The sequence below is a fragment of the Myotis lucifugus genome, unplaced genomic scaffold (genome assembly GCF_000147115.1).
Source record: "Myotis lucifugus unplaced genomic scaffold, Myoluc2.0 scaffold_99, whole genome shotgun sequence".
Lineage (NCBI taxonomy): Eukaryota > Metazoa > Chordata > Mammalia > Chiroptera > Vespertilionidae > Myotis > Myotis lucifugus.
The window spans coordinates 1,393,027-1,412,785 of record NW_005871147.1 but is presented as its reverse complement, the minus strand read 5'-3'; the positions used below and the strand labels follow the sequence as shown (position 1 = coordinate 1,412,785).

At 55.4% G+C, this 19,759-nt stretch overlaps 1 protein-coding gene across 19 annotated transcripts in view; it reads left to right on the top strand.

The window, feature by feature from the left end:
* MAPT (microtubule associated protein tau) overlaps positions 1 to 19,759 on the top strand; it is a 76,836-nt gene that overhangs the window by 38,063 nt on the left and 19,014 nt on the right. For 5 of the 19 annotated variants that reach the window (XM_023756796.1, XM_023756789.1, XM_023756790.1 and 2 more), the window contains 7 exons: positions 2,585 to 2,656; positions 5,201 to 5,287; positions 8,953 to 9,018; positions 13,786 to 13,841; positions 16,543 to 16,740; positions 17,780 to 17,912; positions 19,162 to 19,215. In XM_023756796.1, coding sequence (XP_023612564.1) covers positions 2,585 to 2,656; positions 5,201 to 5,287; positions 8,953 to 9,018; positions 13,786 to 13,841; positions 16,543 to 16,740; positions 17,780 to 17,912; positions 19,162 to 19,215 — 666 coding nt within the window. Of the gene's footprint in view, positions 1 to 2,584; positions 2,657 to 5,200; positions 5,288 to 6,009; positions 6,421 to 8,952; positions 9,019 to 13,785; positions 13,842 to 16,542; positions 16,741 to 17,779; positions 17,913 to 19,161; positions 19,216 to 19,759 lie in introns of those variants that run through there. The other 14 variants (XM_023756797.1, XM_023756793.1, XM_006092193.3 and 11 more) reach the window with 10 other exon arrangements.

Here is a 19,759-nt window from a genome sequence, read left to right as displayed (position 1 = left end):
ATGGGTTCCCAATGGCCCCTTGAACTCCCTACCTGGTGTCATGGTAACAAGAAATGTGCATTCTGACCTCCCCGCAGGCCACAGCCTGGCTCCAGCCCTAGTTGCTAAGTTTCAGCTCTTTGTGGAGCGCTGCTGGGCCCTAAGCGCTCCCTCGTCTGAGGACCTGAGCCCACACGTGCCCTCCAGCCCCCGCCCCGCACGCCTCTCGTCACTCTCTGCCAGGTCCCCATGGAACTTCAGTTATTAAACTCTTTATTAAACGCTCACGGATGGAATCCAACTTAGAATCACAACATGCTGAATTTTGCCCCAGATGAATTCTGCCAATGAAAAATGATGCTCTATTTAGGGTTGCCTGGTTTAAAAATTAAGTGAAAAATACAGATTATGTTGCAACAAATGTACCATAATAATGAAGGATGTGAATAATGGGGAAACTGGGTTTGGGGTACACTCTCTGTCCTATCTTTGCAATTTTACTGTGAATCTAAAACTGTTCTCAAATAAAAAGCTCATTTTTTTTAAGTCCAGAAAAAAAAGCGGTTTTCACCAGTCTTATTGTTTAAAGGGAAAACTAAATTCAATTTGTACAGTAAGAATCAGCTGAGTTATTTTGTGTCTCAGAGTTGCCTAAAGAATATTCGCTAAAACTACTCCATTCTTTCACATGAAACATGATCAGAAGTTCTAGGCCCAAACAGACATATTATAATATATATATACAACTGACCCTTGAACAACTTGGGAGTTTGGGGTGCCAACCCCCCAAGTCATCAAAAATACATATATAACTTTTGACCCCCCCCCAAAAAAACTTAACTACTGACAGCCTACTGTTTGACCATAAGCCTTACTGATAACATAAATAGTCGATTAACACCTGTTTTATATTCTATGTTACATGCTGTATTCTTTCAATAAAAGGAAGCTGGAGAAAAGAAAATGTTATTGAGGAAATCATAAGGGAGAGAACATATATTTACAGTATTTACTGAAACAAAGCCACATGTGAGTGCACCCACCCAGTTCAAATCGTGTTGTCTAAGGGTCAACTTATATGCGAGTTTTAAGGGGCCAACCTTTTTGTCCCTGCTGGGAAAGGAAAGCATTTGGAGGTAGTTTGCTTACCCGGAGAATATACTTGCCAAGGAAGCAGTAATACCTGAAAGATTTCCATAGTTCTCATCGGGCTTGTTCTTGCTGCTAAGGACTTAGAACGAGTTGTTTTTATATGGGGAGCAAGGGGTGCCCCTTGGCAGAGGTGCCACTTGACCTGCGACACTTTAGATAATGACAGGAAACCACATGTAAAATACTAGGCAGAGCGTTATCTAAGTAGGTGCTAACCATTGGGAAAGGACTAGGTGCAGCCAAAGAGAGCTGCAAAGGGTGCAAGTTGGCTGACGGATCAAATAAGACATCCTAATGAATGAAAAGGTGTTTAATGGGTTAAGTGGTTATACCTTCTAGATAAGATACTCGGAAGAAGCCCTTCCCCTTCCTTCCCACCTCCAAGAAATTTAACAAAGATAACGCAGATGATAAGGGTTGCAGGCTGAGGACAGATTGGGGGCAGGGGTGTTTGGGACCTGGTCATGCCCATATGTGCCAGCGCCCTGCCAGTCAAGGCTGGTTAGTAATAAGACTCCGCAGACAGTCTGCATGACGTTTGCAGGTTTTTGCAAGCTCCGGGACCAGGGAACTACATCTGCTGGCGGCTTGTTTAGAATTAGCGCTTCTTTGACTGGATGGGCGCAGCCAGGGCTGGTGTCCCGGGACGGCGTTTTAGCAAAGGGTCCGGGGTGTCTGACCCCACGGTGCCCTAGGACTCCACTTGCCTTTTTTCATCCGTTTCGTGCACAGAACCAGCCCCCTATCATGAAACCGACCCCACGGCTGCCCCCACCCTGGGTGGAGTGGCTCTCCCAGAGGGCGCCAGAGCTTCCTGGCTTCCGGTTCTGAAAGGACAGTTTTCTTCCAAGTAACTAAGGCTGACACTCCAGGTGTCACTCAAGGCTGGTTAGCCCGTACTTAGAAACCCTTCCATGAGAGGAGCCGGCAGGAGTCCAGGCACCGGTTGTCCAGTTAGAAGCGGGCACTGGGTCTGCCCTGAGCTACTTCCTTTTCAGAGGAAGGAGTTGGAGCGCTGAGTGTTTTCCAGGTGTTTTCTGCTTGCCCCTTGTTAATGGCAGTGATCTCCCATGAGTCTCCCCGGCAAGGAAAGATGAGGCCCCAGGTCCTCGGGGCGTAGCTTTTTGGTATCTGCCGCCATTTGTCAGGAGAGCCCTGTCTCAGCTGGAACCACAAGCTGATGAAAAGGCACTGTCTCCTCTCGCCAAGACCAACTACTTCTCACCTGTGTCTATGCCCAATGACCCTGGTGTGGGCACCATTGTGTTTGGGGGGAGGGGAAGTAGGGAGTTGGGCCTCTTTGTGGTTTTATCATGCGACTACGGTCCATCCCTCTGGCTTCCATACTGAGTGACTTCTGGCTTCGAAACAAACTGCTCCTGAGTTCCTCCTGAGATCCAAAGGGGGGGTGGGAGTGGTGGCCATTCTGAGGGACTCACTGTGTATGTTCCAGAGCCTCCCCTGCGGACCCCCACCGGTGACAGATCTGAAACCGCTGATGCTAAGAGCACTCCGACAGCCAAAGGTGGGGCCTCCTTCCTCTCATTGCTCCATCCAGCCAGCTCCTCCCATGCACCAGCCTGCGTGTCGCCGTGCTTTGCGCCCATGTGTGCCACCCTTCCTGGCTGCATTGCTGTTGCCTCTCCCTCTGGCTGAGATACGCTCGCTCAGTGCTTTGCAGGATGGCTCAGGCTTGGCTCAGGAATGCTGGCGGAGCCAAGCCCTGCTTTGATGCCTTGCTCGCTGGTGCCAGGTATGGGCACCTTCATCGCGTGGGTGCTTTGAGGCAGCCACACGTGCAGAGACTGGGGTCTGTGGCAAAGCAACTCCTCAAAGCCCCTGCTTCATATCCATTGACCTCCCCAAACTTCTGCAAAAGCCCCACCCAGCTCACTCTCTCATGAGCCACCAGGTCCCAGAGCAGCCGTGTGGCTGAGGAGAGGAGCAAGTCAACGCCTGGCTCCGAGCTCACACTTTGGGGCTGGTCTTGGTTTAGTGTCCTGGGTTTGAGCAAAGGGCTTGGCTGGGCCTCTGGACATTGGCCACCGTGTTAGTTCCAGCCCATCTTCCGACCTGTTCTCTCTAGACATTTGCTGTCCAGGTTATTATAAAGCTCCTCATGTATTTCCTGGGGTGCTCCTTGGTCCCGATTTTGACCCCCTTCTCTTGCTTCCCATCTATGTCAGTCGAGACTGAATTTGATTGCAGGTCAAGGAAAACCCAAGGAACGGAGGCATATATCTGAAGAGGTTTATTTGTCTCACATGATAAGATACCCAGATTTGGGCAGTCCCCGGTCTCATCAGTGTTCCGCCGTCTTTACCTTCTCCCATCCTGTACGGTTATATTGCCTCATGGTTACGATATGGCTGCTGCACTTCCAGGCATCACAACTGCCTTCGAAACAGAAAGAAAGTAGCAAAGCAAAGTGGCCAAAAGAGCCCTGGCATCCAAAGTGTTCTCTTTTAATTAGGAAAACACGAGGTTTTCTGCAAGCCCCACCTGGCCAGCTTCTGCTTGTGTCTCATTTGTCAGAACCGAGTCTCACGGCCCACCCCTGGCTGGAAGGGAGACTGGGCCACCAGGTGTTTTGCTTTACAGCCTCTTCAGTGGGAGAAATCAAGAGACAAGGGACTTGAGAATGGCTTCCGAGCAACCCGTCCGTGGTATCTGCACCTTCATCTCTTCATCCTCCCCAAGGAGGCTCCAGGTTCTGTTCTCAGCACTGCTCCGGGCCCTGCCCATTACTGCACCCGTGTGTCACAGGATGCGAACCTGGCCCCAGCAGCCACCTTGGATGAATTCTGAAAGTGGCTGTCAAGTGCCTGCCAACTGCTTGGTCTAAGGGTGCATCCGTGGAGGACACAGTGGGCATGGCCCTTCCCCCACCCCAGGTTCTCAGCCCAGGGAAGAGAATACCAGGCCAAATGCTCTTTCCTCTCCTTAGAGCCAGTGATGCAAGACACATCCTGCTGATCTTGTTAGGACAGTTGCACAAGTTGCCTACCTCCCTGAGAAAGTCCTGAAACGCTAATGCCAGAACCCAGGCCAGCCTTCCACATCATGGTTTTCAGTATCCCGTCAACGGTGTTCTGGAAGAATCTTCCAACAAGTCTCACTGCTCTGGGGACCCTGTGCATGTGTGGGTCCCAAGAGCTCAGCTCCCACCCGGCAGGGAAGGGGTAACCGTGCTGGGCCGGGCTGCTCCGCCTGCTCCCGAGACCGTAATTAAAATGGACTCCAGTTGTCTAAACTGATCAGGCCCTTGGACAGCTTCCCGCACTGACAACTCCTTATGTTCACCCAGAACCGCCTGGGAGTGTGCCAGGGCATTGCTCGGGGACCAATGCCGATTGGAAGCCTTCACCTTAGTGAGGGACCAACAGCAACTCCTGGTGGGGGGTCTCCACCTCCAGACTCTGCTCTGAAGGTGGCCCCGCCCCAGTCCTGTGGTCAAGCACCTGACCCCGGACAGCAAAGGCCTGCTCCTCACTACCCAGGGGACTCTGTGCTCCTTAACCAGGGGTCATGGGCTCGGGGACAGGGCCAGCTGGAGGAAACCTTGGAGGCCACCTGGAGTTGATACTCCCATTTTGCAGATGAGGAAACTGAGGCCCAACGAGGACAAAGGACTCACAGCAAAGCCGTAGACCCCATCCCTAACCCCGGAGTTCCTGCCCTGCCTTAGTCCCAGTTCCTCTCCTGCACCACCTTAAGGATCAGACATCTGTGAACAGTCATCTGATTTTCAACATCTCTTCTTCACCTCTCCCTGGGACCGTCCCCAGCAGTCTCTTGCACTGCGTGCCTACACAGGGCCGTCCCTGGCTTTCCTGGCAGAGGGCCTGGGCGTCTCATGGGCCGGTGCCACTCAAGCAGAATATTAATGTGCTTCCCGGGAGATGTCAGACAGGGTGGCTCTGGACCTGCTTTGTGGTGTGGCTTTTTTGCATGCGGCTGAGTTCCCTCCTGCCTCCCCTCCCTGCCCTGCTGCCGCACACGAAGCAAGGTGAGGGGCTTGGCGCGGCTCATCCCGGGCCCCCCAAAGGTGATTTTCAGTGGTTTCCAGACGTGACAGCGCCCCTAGTGGATGAGGGAGGCCCCGGCAAGCAAGCAGCCGCTCAGCCCCGCGCGGAGATCCCAGAAGGAACCACAGGTGAGGGTGACCCCAGGGCTGGGTTCCCGGCTGATCTGCTGCAGGAAAGGGTGCGCGTGGGGTTGTGCTCATCTCAGAGTGAGGCGGGAATGTGGGGGACACTGGCTCCTGGGACAACTGGGGTGTTCTCAGCTTGACGCCTGGATGTCCCGCTGCCTCCATGGCCGTCTGCCAGCCTCCCAGGGGAGAGGACCTTGTGCCTCCCTTCTAGCTTCTCCTTCCTGTCCCGTCAGCGCATCCTCCCGCAGACGCTGCCCAGCGACAGGCTCACCCTCAGGGTCCCGTTTGCCGCCAGCAGCACTCAGTGTGCAGCAGCAGCGACAGGCTCACCCTCACCTTTGGAGGACAAGCCCTGAGGAGTTCAGCATATAATCCAGCATCCAGTCCTGCGACCCTCCTGTCACACGTGTCTGCACGGAACAGGCATGACGCCGCTGTCCTGTCCACACGGTGATGGGGAGGAGCTCGGACGTCTAGGCACCGACCAGAAATAGCCCCGGACTCGGGGCCACCAGAGTCACCGAGAGCTGCCCGGGCCCTGAGGACACGGCTAGCCCAGCCCGGAGCTCCTGCTGGCATTTCCTTCGCGTCCCCTCCCCTGGGCTGACATGCAGACCCCACAGGCGCTTGGTGGTGGGCGTGTGCTCGACAAGAAACGCAGAAGAATTCTGGACAGGATTTCACCAGCAATGGGGAGTGGGGACCTGTCCCAGGCAGGAGTGTCTTTCCTTCCTAAGGACGGTGCTCACCGCAGCCACGTGGGAAGCCACAGCCTTCCTCGGGGCCCCACGCGTGGGAACCCCACGCCGGGCCAAGCAGGGCCACGCTTCCAAGCAGCTTCGGCTTTTGGAGTTGGTCCTCTGAGATGGGTGGAGAGGAATGTTCTTGAAGCCCGGCAGGCCTCATCCTTGACAGGGAAGATGGTTTGAAGGCCAAGAAAGGACTCGTGGGATGAGATCATGAGTCCCATGGTGTTTGTCCCTCACTCTTTATCCAATGGGGGCCCTTCCCCTGCCCGGGGTGAACACTGTAGCCCACTGTCCATCACTCCTAGGTAATCAAAAAGATTTCCGTCTCATTAATCACAAAACACAGTCTGCAAATGCCGATCAGAAGGTCCACTCCATGCAAAGGTCAGAGCTCATTCAAGGCTGCAGCCCCTCCCCTCTGGGCGGGGGAGGGGGAGGATGGGAGGCAGGAAGAGCCTTCCTGGCTGGCACTGCGAGGGCAGCTGCCTGCATGCTCTCTGTGGAGTTTAAAGCTGACTCTCTCTATGGGGACCTTTTTTCAATTCTTCCCATCTCCTCCCACCCCGTCATCCCCCCCGAAGGTTCCTCCCTGCACTTGGTTCAGGCAGACATTTCCTCTCCGCTGCTCCTTGGGGGCTGGCGATCTACCTGCAGCCTCACCTCTGCAGAGGCGCTTGCTCCAGCTGGGGACCTGCTGGACGTAGTCTAGAGCATCCCCACACGGACGCTGCCCTGACCCATAGGAGCGCTAAGGGAGACACACAGACATTCTCTGCCCAAACTGTGGTTTGCAGACTGACAGCGGGGCCTCCACCATATTCCTTGTCCACCCTCCAAAGCAGGGCTGGCCTCTCCCCTCCTCTGCTCTCCGAGGTAGGGTTCTGACAGCGCCCGCCATGGCGCTAACCATAGAGGACACTCACCAAGGGTCTCCAAGGGGTGCCTTGAACCCCTTTCACTGGGACTGAGGTGGGGGAGGTGTCTACACGGCCAACCCCCCCAATCTGTTCTTTCTAAAGAAACCCTCCTCAGAGATACCCTCCCTTCCATCCTCTTGCTTCCTCATGAGGCAGAAGGTGTCAGAGGCTCAGCTGTTGACTTGGACAATATGCACCTTCGCTTGGCACCTCAACTGGCAGGTTCCATTTGCTGTATCTTGGTATCCCCCTGAACACTTGTCATTTGAGGTCCTATTGGGGGTGCAGTGTGGCCGCCCCACTGCAAGAATCACTGCTGTGCTGGGGTGGGAGCCCCTGCCCCTGGGGCTTCAGGGATACAGAGAGGCCGTATAGTGATGTGCTGGGCCAGCCACGGTCACATGCCCTCCCTCCCTCTGACTTTTCGGAGGCCTCCCTTGCTGGCACTGGGGGTCGTCAGAGTTCTTGGCACCCTCCAATTTCAAGCCGGTGCCAGGGCCAGGCTCTCACAGCTCTGCGCTGGCCTGTGGAAGCTGCCGACTTCCCGGGGCCATGGTGGTGACATCATCCCGGCATGCCTGTCCTGTGCTCTGTCTCCCGGATCTGTGCCTTTCAGCGGGACTTGCTGTCACTGAGTTTTCCTTCCATAACCTCGACAGAAACTCAGACCGAATCTATGTTTGGAGCTGCGCTTGCCGGACAGTATCGTCAAATGACATGGAGTTGTCACCATTAGACCTCACGGGCAGCACAGTGTCAGCTCGGGGGCCCAGAGGGCGGTTGTGCTATGAGCTGGTAGATGGGGAGTTTCCTGAGCTCACCGCGGCCCCCCTCACCACAGCTGCCCTGAGACAGCCAGTGGGCGGGTGTTTACAAGGCCATCACGGGCCTATCCGGAGACCAGGGAGTCTTCCCCTTCCCTCCTCCGTGCTCTCTGTGGTGGGCCCGTGTGGCCAGGGATGGTAACCTGTCATTTCTGTCTTAGGTGTAGAGGCCGAGTCATTGCAGGTGTGGGAGAAAAGACTGGTGGCCCAGCCAACAGCATACAGGCATTTCTCGGGGGGCAGGGGGCCCTCTGTCACTGGGCTCCTGAGGCCAGCGCATGGGAATGGATGGCTGACTGGTCTTGTAGGCTCTTTCTTCTGGACAGTTATACTCACTGTCCTGGAGCAGTATCCTGATTTATTATGAGGCTGAAATTGGCATTGCATTAAAGCTTATTGATTTCAGCACCATTGAAATGTGCAGAAACCTTTGCTCAGTCTTCTGTGTTTGGGCTGAGCTGCTAAGCAGAAGCCCAAGACACCCCAAAGCTATCACTGGCACTGCTGGCCTCCCTTGAACCAGGAGGCGCCTATTCTGGGCATGCAGTTCAAGGGTTTCCCATGGTTGGGAGAAAAGAAACCAAACAGCTCTGGGGCACCTACTATATGCCAGGCGCTTTGCTAATCACGTTCACACAAATTCTTGTGTTAATCCTCACCGCTCTCCTGTAGGAGTAGAACCGGTATCGTCACCTTGGGGTTCTAGGTAAGGAAATGGAGACGCACAGGTTAAGTCAATAATGGCACCTGGGTGTGAGTCCCAGCCTGACTCCACAGCCCATGCCTAGCCCTTCCCTCCACCTCTGCCCCGAGCTGGGGCTGGGACTCAACACCCGGACACGGGTCCCATGGCCGTGCCTGGCAACAAATTGCTCCTCTGGCCTCACCCACCCTGTGTGTCTTTGTCCAGTGGGGCCCTCAGAACCCTTGGCCCACTGTGGGGAAGGTCTTTCCTACTGGACTGAGGTCACCTGTACAGTGTAAGGGGTTTGTGTAGTCAATATCCCCAGCAATAACATGTTCAGCGAGTCGGAGGGACAGCCCCTCGGTACTGGTAAAGGTGCCTTTTTAAAAAATGTTTTCAGAAAACGACTGGGAGGTGCAGAGAGCTTTGTCGTTAGCACACAGTAACTGTCTCTGCTTTTCTCTCCTTCATTTGCCGACACATAAACCAGCTGAAGAAGCAGGCATCGGAGACACCCCCAACCTGGAAGACCAAGCGGCTGGACATGTGACTCAAGGTCAGTGGCTGGAATTGCCTGCCAAGCCTTGGGGGTTGGGAGGAGGGAGATGGCAAGTCTCAGGCGGACTCGACCCTGAAAAGAGAATTTGGGCCTGGGCCCTACGTCACAGGCCCAGCAGATGTTTAGGGGGTGGTACTTATTAAAGTTGGGCTGTGCGGATCTAGAAAGAGCTCTAACATGTTTTTCCCAGCACTATTTCTGAGTCAACCCTAAAGTGTTTAGTGTTCTGAAAAAAAGCTGGCCTTGTCCCACTTGGGGAAGAGGGAATGAATATCCAACAGAAACGCAAGCATGTGTGACGGGCGGTTCTCCCTGCAGGCTGTGCCCTCTGGTCTGTCCCAGGAGCAAGGCCTCAACCAGATCCCCAACAGGCCATTTCTTTTCCGTTTTCTTCTGTGCAAACTTCAAACCCTATTATGATTTTCTTCTCAGGAACCAAAACTGCTGTGTTCAAGAAAAGCAACTTTCTGTAATCATTTAGCATACAACCTTTAAGAACTTAATTTTTTTAAGTCCTAGAGATTCTTCTTAGGAAATGGAGACCTCTGAGACAATGCAGGCTGGGTTTGTTGGCTGTCATTTGCTGCATAAATGAACTTCAGAGTCTACTGTGTAATGTGGAAGCTTCTAGATTGCAAAATAGCTAGGAACTAGGTGCTGTTTTTTTCTCCAGAAAGTGATATGGGATTTAGCCAATGGTTAGCACCACCACTGAGGCCACCTGGCTTTAGGAAGTGTCTGGGCCTAACACCAATGCTATATGGGGCCCTGGAACTAACCAGGTCCAAGGTGAGAAAACAGGCCCACAGAGGGGAGGTGCTCACTCCCCCCAACCCCAACCCCCACCCCCCAGCATAGACCGAGAGAGCTTTCATTCCAAGCAGACCAAAGCAACGAGGGTGAGCGCAGTGCGTGCAGGCTTGTGATGTCGTTTAAATGTCCTTTTCTTATTGCAACAAATAAGTGTGCTCCCTCTTAAACAATCAATGAGCCCTTGCTAACCTTTTGCCACTGCTGCCTCTTCAAACCCAGAGGAGTTGAGAGTTCCCGGTCAGCAGAGGGAGGTGCCCGAGAGGCCCCTGGCCGATGGACTTAGCTCTCAGGTTCAGCCTGGACATGGCAGAGAAGCTTCTGGGGTCTCCGCACTGCCTCAGGGAGAGAAACAGCCAGAAGCCAAAGACTCTCACTGTCCTCAGCATCATCCCATCTGCCCACCGCCTCTTCCAACAGGAGGCCTTCGGGAGCCCCTCCAGGAGTGGGGACCAAAGCCAGGGGCCCGGGCCGAGGAGGCCCCGGCGTTCCCGGAGCCCAGCTCCCCTGGGCATCTGCAGACAGAGGCGGTCCAGGAAGGCGTCCTCAAAGAGCCGAGGCGTCATGGAGACGCGGCCACGGGCCTGAGGACCCCGGGTCTGACCCGCCAGCACGTGCCCGACGTACCTGGGGCTCCCATCCTGCCCGAGGGCCTCAGAGAAGCCAAGGACCCGCCCTTGGGGGCAGAACCCGAGGACACAGCAGGAAGTCGCCGTGGCCTGGGGCTGCTGGAGCACCAGCCTTTGGGAGGCCTGCGCCAGGAGGGGCCGCCTCTGAAGGGGCATCAGGGCAAAGAGAGGCTGGGGGGTGAGGAGGTGGATGAAGACCGCGACATCGACGAGTCCTCGCCCCAGGACTCCCCTCCCTCCCAGGACTCTCCTCCCTCCCAGGTCTCCCCTCCCTCCCAGGTCTCCCCAGGTCTGCAGAGCTCCCCAACCCGAGGCGGGCCAGCCCCCCAGACAGTTTCTAGAGAAGCCACTGGCACATCCGGTTTCCCAGCTGAGGGTGCCATCCCCCTCCATGTCGATTACCTCCCCAAAGTTTGCACAGAGCCCCAGGCCGCAGAGCCTGAGGGGCCCAGCGCGGGGCCTGTGGAAGGGCATGACGGGCCCCCCGAGTTCACGTTCCACGTGGAAATCAAAGCCAACGTGCAGAAGGAGCAGGGAGGCTCCCAGGTGGATGTGGGAGGGGCTGCCCCTCCGGGGGCCCCTGGAGAGGATTCAGAGCCCCCAAGCCCCTCTGAGGGGGAGGACACAAAAAAGACTGACCTTCGAGAACCACCTGAAAAGCAGCCTGCGGCTGGGCTGCCCGGGAAGCCCGCCAGCCGGGTCCCTCAACTCAAAGGTCTGTGTCAAGAGCCCCTGAGCTGCTTCCCGGAACCCCGTGTGCCACCCGGGCTGCGGGCACTGCCACTGAGCTTCTGGCCCCCGTGACTCCTGCCGCTTCCAGGTTCCCAGGCACAGCCCCTAAGCGGACCGCCTGGGTCCCGCCGCTCACCCTCCCGTGGCCCCCTCCTGCCCTCAGGCCCTGGACGCACGAGCCCCCCTCACGCTTGCCCGCCGTTCTGCATGTCACCAACACCCCCGCCCAGCGCTTCCTGCCCTGTTCAGTCCCCCGGCCACTTGGTTTATCCGCACAGTCCACCAGCCCACGGGAGGTTGGTGGGCCGCACTCCAGAGAGGGTAACAGCTGCTCCGACTTTTGAGGGCCTGTCGTGCGCCTTAAATGTATAGCCTAGAACCCTCCCGGCCCTCCCAAGTGGGTGTCATTAGCCCACTTGGCAGATGAGAAAACTGAGGCTCAGAGAGGCAAAGTAACTCACTGAAGGTTACCAAGTCGCAAATGGCCAAGCCAGGTTCAGAATCCAGGTAGGTCTGCTCGGGAAGGAAGCTCTTCCTTGTACACCACAGTGACTTCCAGAAGGTTCTGGAGCGAAACCTCCTGGCCCAGAGACGCAGAGGGCACGAGCCCGCCTCCTGCTGCTCTTGTCAGTGGACAATGCATCACGCGCGGCAGGTGACACACACAAGCGCTCGGAGGTGGCCAACAGCCCACACTGAGCCAATGACACAACGACCCCACCCCCACCCACCCCGCAGGAGGGACAATGAGCAGGAACAAAATGTTCCTGTTCAAAGCACCCCCCTTCCTGAGCCCTAGGAAGCAAGACCACAGTCGCCCTTTGGGGGCTGGAGAGATGGGAGGGGCGGTTGGCGGTTCCCAAGTGTCGAGGTCTCTGTCAGGGAGGGGACAGTGTACAACCCAAGGCGGCTTCCTGGTCACGTCAGGTGCATCCATACATTTAGGGCCCTGAGCATTTCAGGGTTATTTTCAGGGTTCAGACATGGATGCTACTGAAGCTGTCAATGGCAAACATCTGTTAAGTTTTTATTAGATCCTGCATGTCAAGAAAACTTGGAAATGTCGTCGATAAAGGAAGCTGTATTTAAAATTTAAAACAGAGGCTGGTGCCATTTTGGAGCTCAACCCATCTGGTATCCAGATGACCTAATAAATTTATAATCCCTTAAAATTTAAAACAGAAAAAAAATCCTGTGTCCATTTTAAAATATCCTAAGTTCCAAAATAGTAGGAGGCAAATAACTGTGGCTTGACACCTTACAACACCGCTTCCTGAAAACGGTGTTTTATAGAATCCTGGTCCACTGGATGCTGACAGGTGCGTCCATGGTCCAGTCAGCTTAGACTAAACAAAGTTAAATAGGGTTTGCAGGTTCAGGACTTGCCCGAGTCTTTAATAATCTAATGCACATGTTGACCCTCTGAGAAGGACCCATAGTATGAATTCCCCAAAGTTATTTGATCTCATCTGCTTACATCTCCTGGAAGAGGGCCTGTTCAGTAGTCCCCCAATTTGGGAAATGCTGATCTAGCAGACGCATTGGTTGTGACATGCATGATGGTTGATGTGGGCAAAGGCTGTGAACCAGGTCCTGGACCCTGGCTAAGAGTCTCAGGGTGGGCTCAGGAACCTGCATTTTAATAACCTCTCCTGGTGATTCATCACGGTGAAGTCTGAAAACCTCTGGGCCAGCTCATCAATGCTGGTCACTCTAAAAATCCAGTCTCCCGTAGCCAGTGAGCAGCTCCAAGTCCTTGGGGCAAGGGGACTACAATATTGAAATCAAAGACAAATCTATAATCAATCTTCAACAATGAATGTCAGTAGAAGGAGAAGGTCAGGCAGAGGTGACCCTGGTAGACCAGTAGACTGGTTTCACCAATGGGTGTGGCTTTCTAAACACAAAAATGGTCAATGGTTTAGTCCTAAAATCCAGAGGTTCATCTGTAGGATGTTCGATGGTAACCAGTTATGAGCTAATTTGGGGAAATGCAAGGATTAACCCCTTGGGAGGGCCACCAGATGGTGAGAAGACCCTCCAGGGCTGGGTCGGGGGGGTGGGCTCATTGGAGAACAGCTGGGGCTGGTGCCCAAAGCCCCCATTAGTGAGGGGCTGGCCCTGACCCTTGGGTGACAGCATGAGCAGGGGTCCTGCAGGGGCCAGAGCCTGGCTGAGCTGCCCCATCGGTGGCCCTGGGACTTCCAAGTGCCCCTCCTTGGAGAGGAGTTGGCCCCAGCTGGGGGGGACTGGCCCAGGCAGAGGCAGGAAGGGAGCCTGTAAGAGGCAGGGCCTGCCTTCCCTGTGCCAACGTGTGCCCGGAAGTTGCCTCTGCGTCCCCTCTGCATGTCCCCACCCTCGGCCAGCCTGCTGCCCTCGTCAGGGTGCGCCAAGCAATGACCCCAGCGTGCTGTGTTGATACTAACAGCGAGAGGCCTAACAGGTTCCGGGGAGAGAAAACCAGTGGTTCCCACTGAGCCCACCTGAGCAAAGCAGGTGGCACCACCCTGAGAAAGAGGCCTAACGGCCCCGGGCCCCGTCCAGGAGCCGTGCAAATGGGTGTAACGTCCATTCTCGTTTTGTATTTCCTCAGCTCGCATGGTCAGCAAAGGCAAAGACGGGGCTGGCACCGACGACAAGAAAACCAAGGTAAGCTGCCGAAACCACGGAGCTGTCTGCCGCCGAGTCTACCAAGAAGCCGTGCTTTATATCTGAATTAGTTTTTATGTACAATGTGTCTGTATACGTGTCACTGAGGTACAACCGCCATTCCCAGCGCTTGTTTTTACACCAACGTAAAACTCCCGCGTTTACCCCTGTTGCTACCTGTGCCAGGGCAGGGCAGTCGGCAGGCTCCGGGGCCCTGCTCCTAGGTGCCATCCGTTAGCCTAGTTAAATGAGGTGTTCACGGGACATGAAGGTACGTTTGACTTTTCTGAATTTTGTACATCTTACACTTCTCGCTGCAGGTCTGGGCTCAAAAACATATGTATATATACACACACACATACTTTAGATAGAAAAATGTCATTTCCTTGGGGGCTGAGGGAGTGTTGAGCAAGGACGTGATCCCCAACCTAAGGTGGAGGGTTCCGGGAAAGGCCTAGGAGAGCGGGCCTACAAAGGAGGGTTGGCGAGGCGGGTGGGGTGGGAAAGGCATCTAAGGGCAGCAACAGCCCAGCAAAGACTGGGAAGAGAGGCCTCGTGCCTTCCAAGAACTCTAAGCAGCTTGGCTTGGTGGCTGCAGAGCTGGAGGGGGCGTGGGGGTGCGGCTGGCAGAGGAGGGACGCCTGGCACACACCTTGAACGCTAAGTGGACAAGTGTGGCGGCCGTGGCGCAGTAGATGCCGCTTCACATCTTGCCAAGGCGGTGATTTGATCGTGTGCTGTCATCAGTCTTCAGAAACGAACCCCAGGATCAGTAAGAGAAGCAGCCTGCTGCCCCCACCCGCCCACCAGCACTGCACCCAGGACTTCCCATCCCAGGAAAATCCCACCATGGCCCTAGACCAGTGATAGCGAACCTTTTGAGCTCGGCGTGTCAGCATTTTGAAAAACCCTAACTTAACTCTGGTGCCGTGTCACATATAGAAAATTTTTGATATTTGCAACCATAGTAAAACAAAGACTTATATTTTTGATATTTATTTTATATATTTAAATGCCATTTAACAAAGAAAAATCAACCAAAAAAATGAGTTCGCATGTCACCTCTGACACGCGTGTAATAGGTTCGCCATCACTGCCCTAGACGAAGACCTGTTTTTCTTAAAGGTGCCTAAAATTCCCGTTATCAATTCTGCCTGAAAGGCCTGGGTCTTCATCAGCCCCGGAGCCCTGATGGAGCCCCCAGGTGCAAAATGGTAGCGTGTTGAGGGCCACTCCCCAAAGCGCTGTCCTGTAGGAAGTCAGGGTTCCCCATCACAAGACCCTGTGAGTCAGCTATGGGTCCTGCAGAGACTTGGGGGATGGGGCTCTGCCCTCGGTGCTTGAAGCAGTAGCCATAGCTGCTTGCCAATCATAATGCACATTTAGGGGGACCCCAGCCTCATGCATTCATTCATTCATTCATTCATTCCCACACATGGTGCAACGTCCCTGCCCTAGAGTTGCTCATAGTGAGGGGTCAGGTCTCTCAGAAACCTTGGTAGGGAGAGCGCTGCCTGTGCATCTGGGGAAGGAGGCGTTGCCAATACCCACCCCCAGCTTTTCTTCCTTTTCACCAGCCCCAGGACCTCAGCTCGCATCCCTCCCCTCACTCCTCCTCCATCCCTTGGGCCGTCCTCCTCGCTGAGGCTTCCCTGGGGAATGCAAGGGCGATGAGGAACAAACCCCAGAAACCAGTAAAATCTCCGTCAGGACCTGCCCCGTCGTAGCTCAGCCCCACCTCTCGACCGGTCCTCCAGGGTTTATTCCTGAAAGTGTAGCCCCTCCTCTCCCTGGGCCACACACCCTGGTCAGAGTCCCCCCAAGGCATTAGGACAAACCGCAGGTGCCAGCCACACATCGTCAAGTGCAGCTGCCTCTGTGAGGTCATCCGGCTCTCAGGCACCTGTCCCATGGGCCGCCCGCCCACTCAGGCTTTTCCTTAAGTGGCCCACGTTCCAGAGGAAACTTGGGCCAGATTAGGGTTCACCAGATCGAGTTCAGTTCTATTGCAGATTTTATTCAGAAAGTGTGTGTGTGTGTGTGTGTATGTGTGTGTGTGAGTGTGTGTGTGTGAAAGAGAGAGAGAGAGAAAGAGAGAGAGAGAGAGCGAGAGTGCTAAGTGGTGTCGGGCAGAATCTTTGAGACTGAGAACCGGCACAGCCCGGATTGTAGCGTTACCAACCTGTCAGCGAGGGGGAGGGCGCCAGGGGTGAGCTGGCCAGCCTGGCTCCGCACCTGGAATTGGGCATGTCGGACGCTTGACACGCTGCAGAAGTTTTATTGAGAAACATCCTAGAATCATCTACTTTGGTGATCTCCACCAACTTTTTGGACATGAAACACCTGTAAATCAAAAAATTCTCCAAAGTGGGGAGCAGGGGGGGCCAATGGGATCAAGACAGAACGTTCTAGAACTTCTCTCCATTTTTCAGCTTCTCTTTTAAAAGTCCTGTCACATGTGCATTCTCTGTCACATGTGCATTCTATAATGCACTGCATATATTGGCCGAGTCCATGAGGGCGCACGTCCCCACCTGTTCTGGCCGATGACGGCTGCCAAGGGTACATGATCCAAACAGGTGGAGATCCCTGCCGTAGACCGTTACCTGCCTTGTTTATGTTTAGTTACTGTCTTTTTCAGTTTGTTTCCCTCCCCCATGCGCTGACTTTTATTTTGATTTTATTTATGTTTATGTTTAAGACATCCACACCTTCCTCTGCTAAAACCCTGAACAGTAGGCCCTGCCTTAGCCCCAAAGGCCCCCCTCCTGGTAGCTCAGACCCTTTGATCAAACCCTCCAGCCCTGCCGTGTGCCCAGAGCCATCCTCCTCTCCTAAACACGTCTCTTCTGTCACGCCCCGAACCGGCGGTTCTGGAGCAAAGGAGATGAAAGTCAAGGTAAGGAAAAACGCCTCCGCAAAGAACCAGGCTGCTCTCGTGTGGTTTTCCAATGTGTGTCTCTTTTAGCCGAAAAGACCTTTCTTCAGATCAGCTCTTACCTAGAAGCGCCACATAGAACAGTTGAAATGGGGATGGGGCCTCGGCACCATCCTTCTAAACTCCCTTAGTGCCTCATAGCAGCAGCCCCCAGGCACCTGCCGGGACCCCGCTGTGAAGTCGCCGCTCGAGTGGGGCTCCCCTGTCCACTCCCGGTTGGGGAACTGGAGTGCTTCCAGATTGCCCTCTCGGGTTGGATACCAGCCTCGCTGGGCAGCAACGCCTGACCCGCTAGTTGACTCCCTCCTGAGCCATCGTTAGGTCCTTGGTGAATGCAGTGTCTTTTCTGAGTCATGAGTCAGGGTCATCGACTGGGTAACCAAGCCCGGGCACTGCCAGCTGGCTGTGCTGGTGCCCTGCTCAGCCTCGGGCCGGTTTGCTAATCGATGCTGTGTTCACCACCATGGGCTCTTAGCGCATCTAAGGAGTCGCTGAAACCCAGGGCTGCTTGTGAGAGAACAGAAGAGTCTGACTTAGCCCTGGAGCACTTTCGGTCAAGTTCAACAAACAGGGTCCTCACGGGCCTCTGGTGAAACCAGCCACCGCCAGTCAGGTCCCTGAGGAGAGGCAGAGAACGGGTGTCCACACGGGAGCGGTCTGATGTCCTGCCTGCTGAGCGGCCTGGTGGGGAGTGAGCCTGAGCGTCCCTATCAGCTCCATGGCCGTTCTTGCCGCACATCAGCGCAGCTCACGCTGATAACGCACCTGAACGTTCCCCCAGGAGGAAACGTGTTCGGAGCGCTTGGCGTTTGGGTGGGGCTGCGGGTTTGTGTGCCCAGCAAACCCTTGTGATTGTAGGAGACATTCGTTGCATCGTGTAGGCAAAGGGTCACCCCACCCGTAGCCTCATTTTGAGTCAAAGTGGTTAAGTGGCATCGACGCCAAGTAACAAAGTCCTTTCTCAACCGTAAAAACCACGCTACCATGCTTCGGTTTACAGGGGGCAGACACTAAAACTGGAACCAAGATTGCCACACCCCGGGGAGCGGCCCCTCCAGGCCAGAAAGGCCCGGCCAATGCCACCAGGATTCCAGCGAAAACCACGCCGTCCCCAAAGACCCCGCCGGGCACGGGTAAGAACCTTCCCTGGAACCCAACCCTCATCTCCGAACTGTCCCTGACAGTTCATGCCCCTGGTGGCTCCGCGATGCCTTCTGCTCGCTAAGCACTGGATTGTGCGTTTTCTTTTCCGCCTTCTTGACAATTCTCTTAGTTAGATATTGCATCCCCACCTTTTATCCATGAAGGTGTCGAGCTCAGAGTTTGCACGGCTGCATCTACCAGCTCGTTGGAAGCAGGAGGAGAATGAGGCCGCATGGTAACAAGGGGTAGGAAGGGGGCTTCTCTGAGCTTCTCTTGACCCCCACCCAGTTCAGGGCCCCTGGGAGGTGTTTTGACGGCCACTCGGACACGTCACTATGCGTGACCTCACACAGGGCGCGGCCTCTGCCCAGCCTCACTTGCTGGGGTGTTGGGGACCCTCTGACAGAAGCCAGAGGTTTTCACTGATCAGTTGCAGGCTATCTGTCCTACGCTCCTGGGAGTGAACCCGGTCAGTTCAGTAGCAGGACAGGCTCCCGTAGAGCGATTTTGCTTCCGGCAGTGCTTTCAGAGGTGTAGCCCTCTTTGGGGACGGGGAGAGCCAGGCTTAGGCCCCCTCTCCCAGGAAACATGTTCCAGGCAACTGGGTTTCGATGCTGCACAAGTCAGGGGGCGCTGGCCTGTGTTGGCTCCGGGGAGATGCTCGGGAGCCTGTGGGTCTTGTATGGCTGCGCGTGAGCCTGGCCTGGTCCAATGACGCCTCTGCTGCCGTTGGCCCGGGCGGCAGCTCAGAGCCCTTCGCCGGCGGCAGGCTTCTGCGTGGCGTCTAGCCCGAGTCTGCCCTCGGGCGATGCCTACCAGGACGGCGCGCATTAAGGCGCGCTGGTTTGGTTTTCCATGCAGTGTTTTCCTCGTGGATGTGATGCCTATGCTAGGGGGTCAGTGCGGAATTGTGACTGGATCTGCATACGACTTTGCATGCTCTTTGTCACTTCACACGATGCAGTTGGCTCACACGACTGGAGCCACAACTGGAAGCACGAACGTGCATCTCTCCTTGGCCCTCACCCGCTCTCGGGTGGCCGCCTGCAGGTGGACAGAGCACCCCGTGGGCCCCTTGACCTTGTTTCCTGACAGACAGGCCCCTGCTCCCTGGACGCCTTCCCTGCCTCCCACCTCAGCCCCTCGGCCTGGCTGGGCACCCACGGCCCGGAGAAGAGCTCCTCAGGCCCCGTTTCTGCCTGATTGTAACGAGGCTTCCTGTGGATTTTTCTTTTAAAGCTACCAAGCAAGTGCAGAGAAAACCACCCCCCGCAGGGCCAAAGCCTGAGCGAGGTAACCCTGCTCCGCCAGGGGTCACCCCCTCTGTGTGTGGCTGTTTGTCGGCTTTGGTGTTTAGAGCTGGAGGACCCGCTTCTGAAACCGTGGTTTCACACGCTGAGCCTGGACGGGGACAGTCAGGATTCTCGCTCCTCTGCTGGCGTGTGGTTTGATGAGCCGTGTGCGTCCGAGGGAGCTTTCTAATCCTGTGTGTTCTCACTTCCTGCCTCGGAGGGCTGGGTGGGGCAGGGGAGCGCGTGCCTCGGGCTGCCTGTGGCTGCTGAAGGTTGCACGGTCCCTAACCACGGTCTGTGTGTGACATTCCCTCTGGCGTTTATCACACGTGGTCTGCACAGCCTGGGAGGCCGGCCCGTCTCTGCTCTGGACGCTTTTACCTGTCGCCACATCCCGTCTTCACACACAGCACTGGGGGCTGTGACACATCCCCCCCTTTCAGATGCAGACACAGGCTCAGGGGTCACTCCAAAATTAGGTGGCACAGAAAGGATGTGAAGCCATCGCCAAGTCTGGCCTTGTGCGTGGAGGCAGGAGGGGAGGG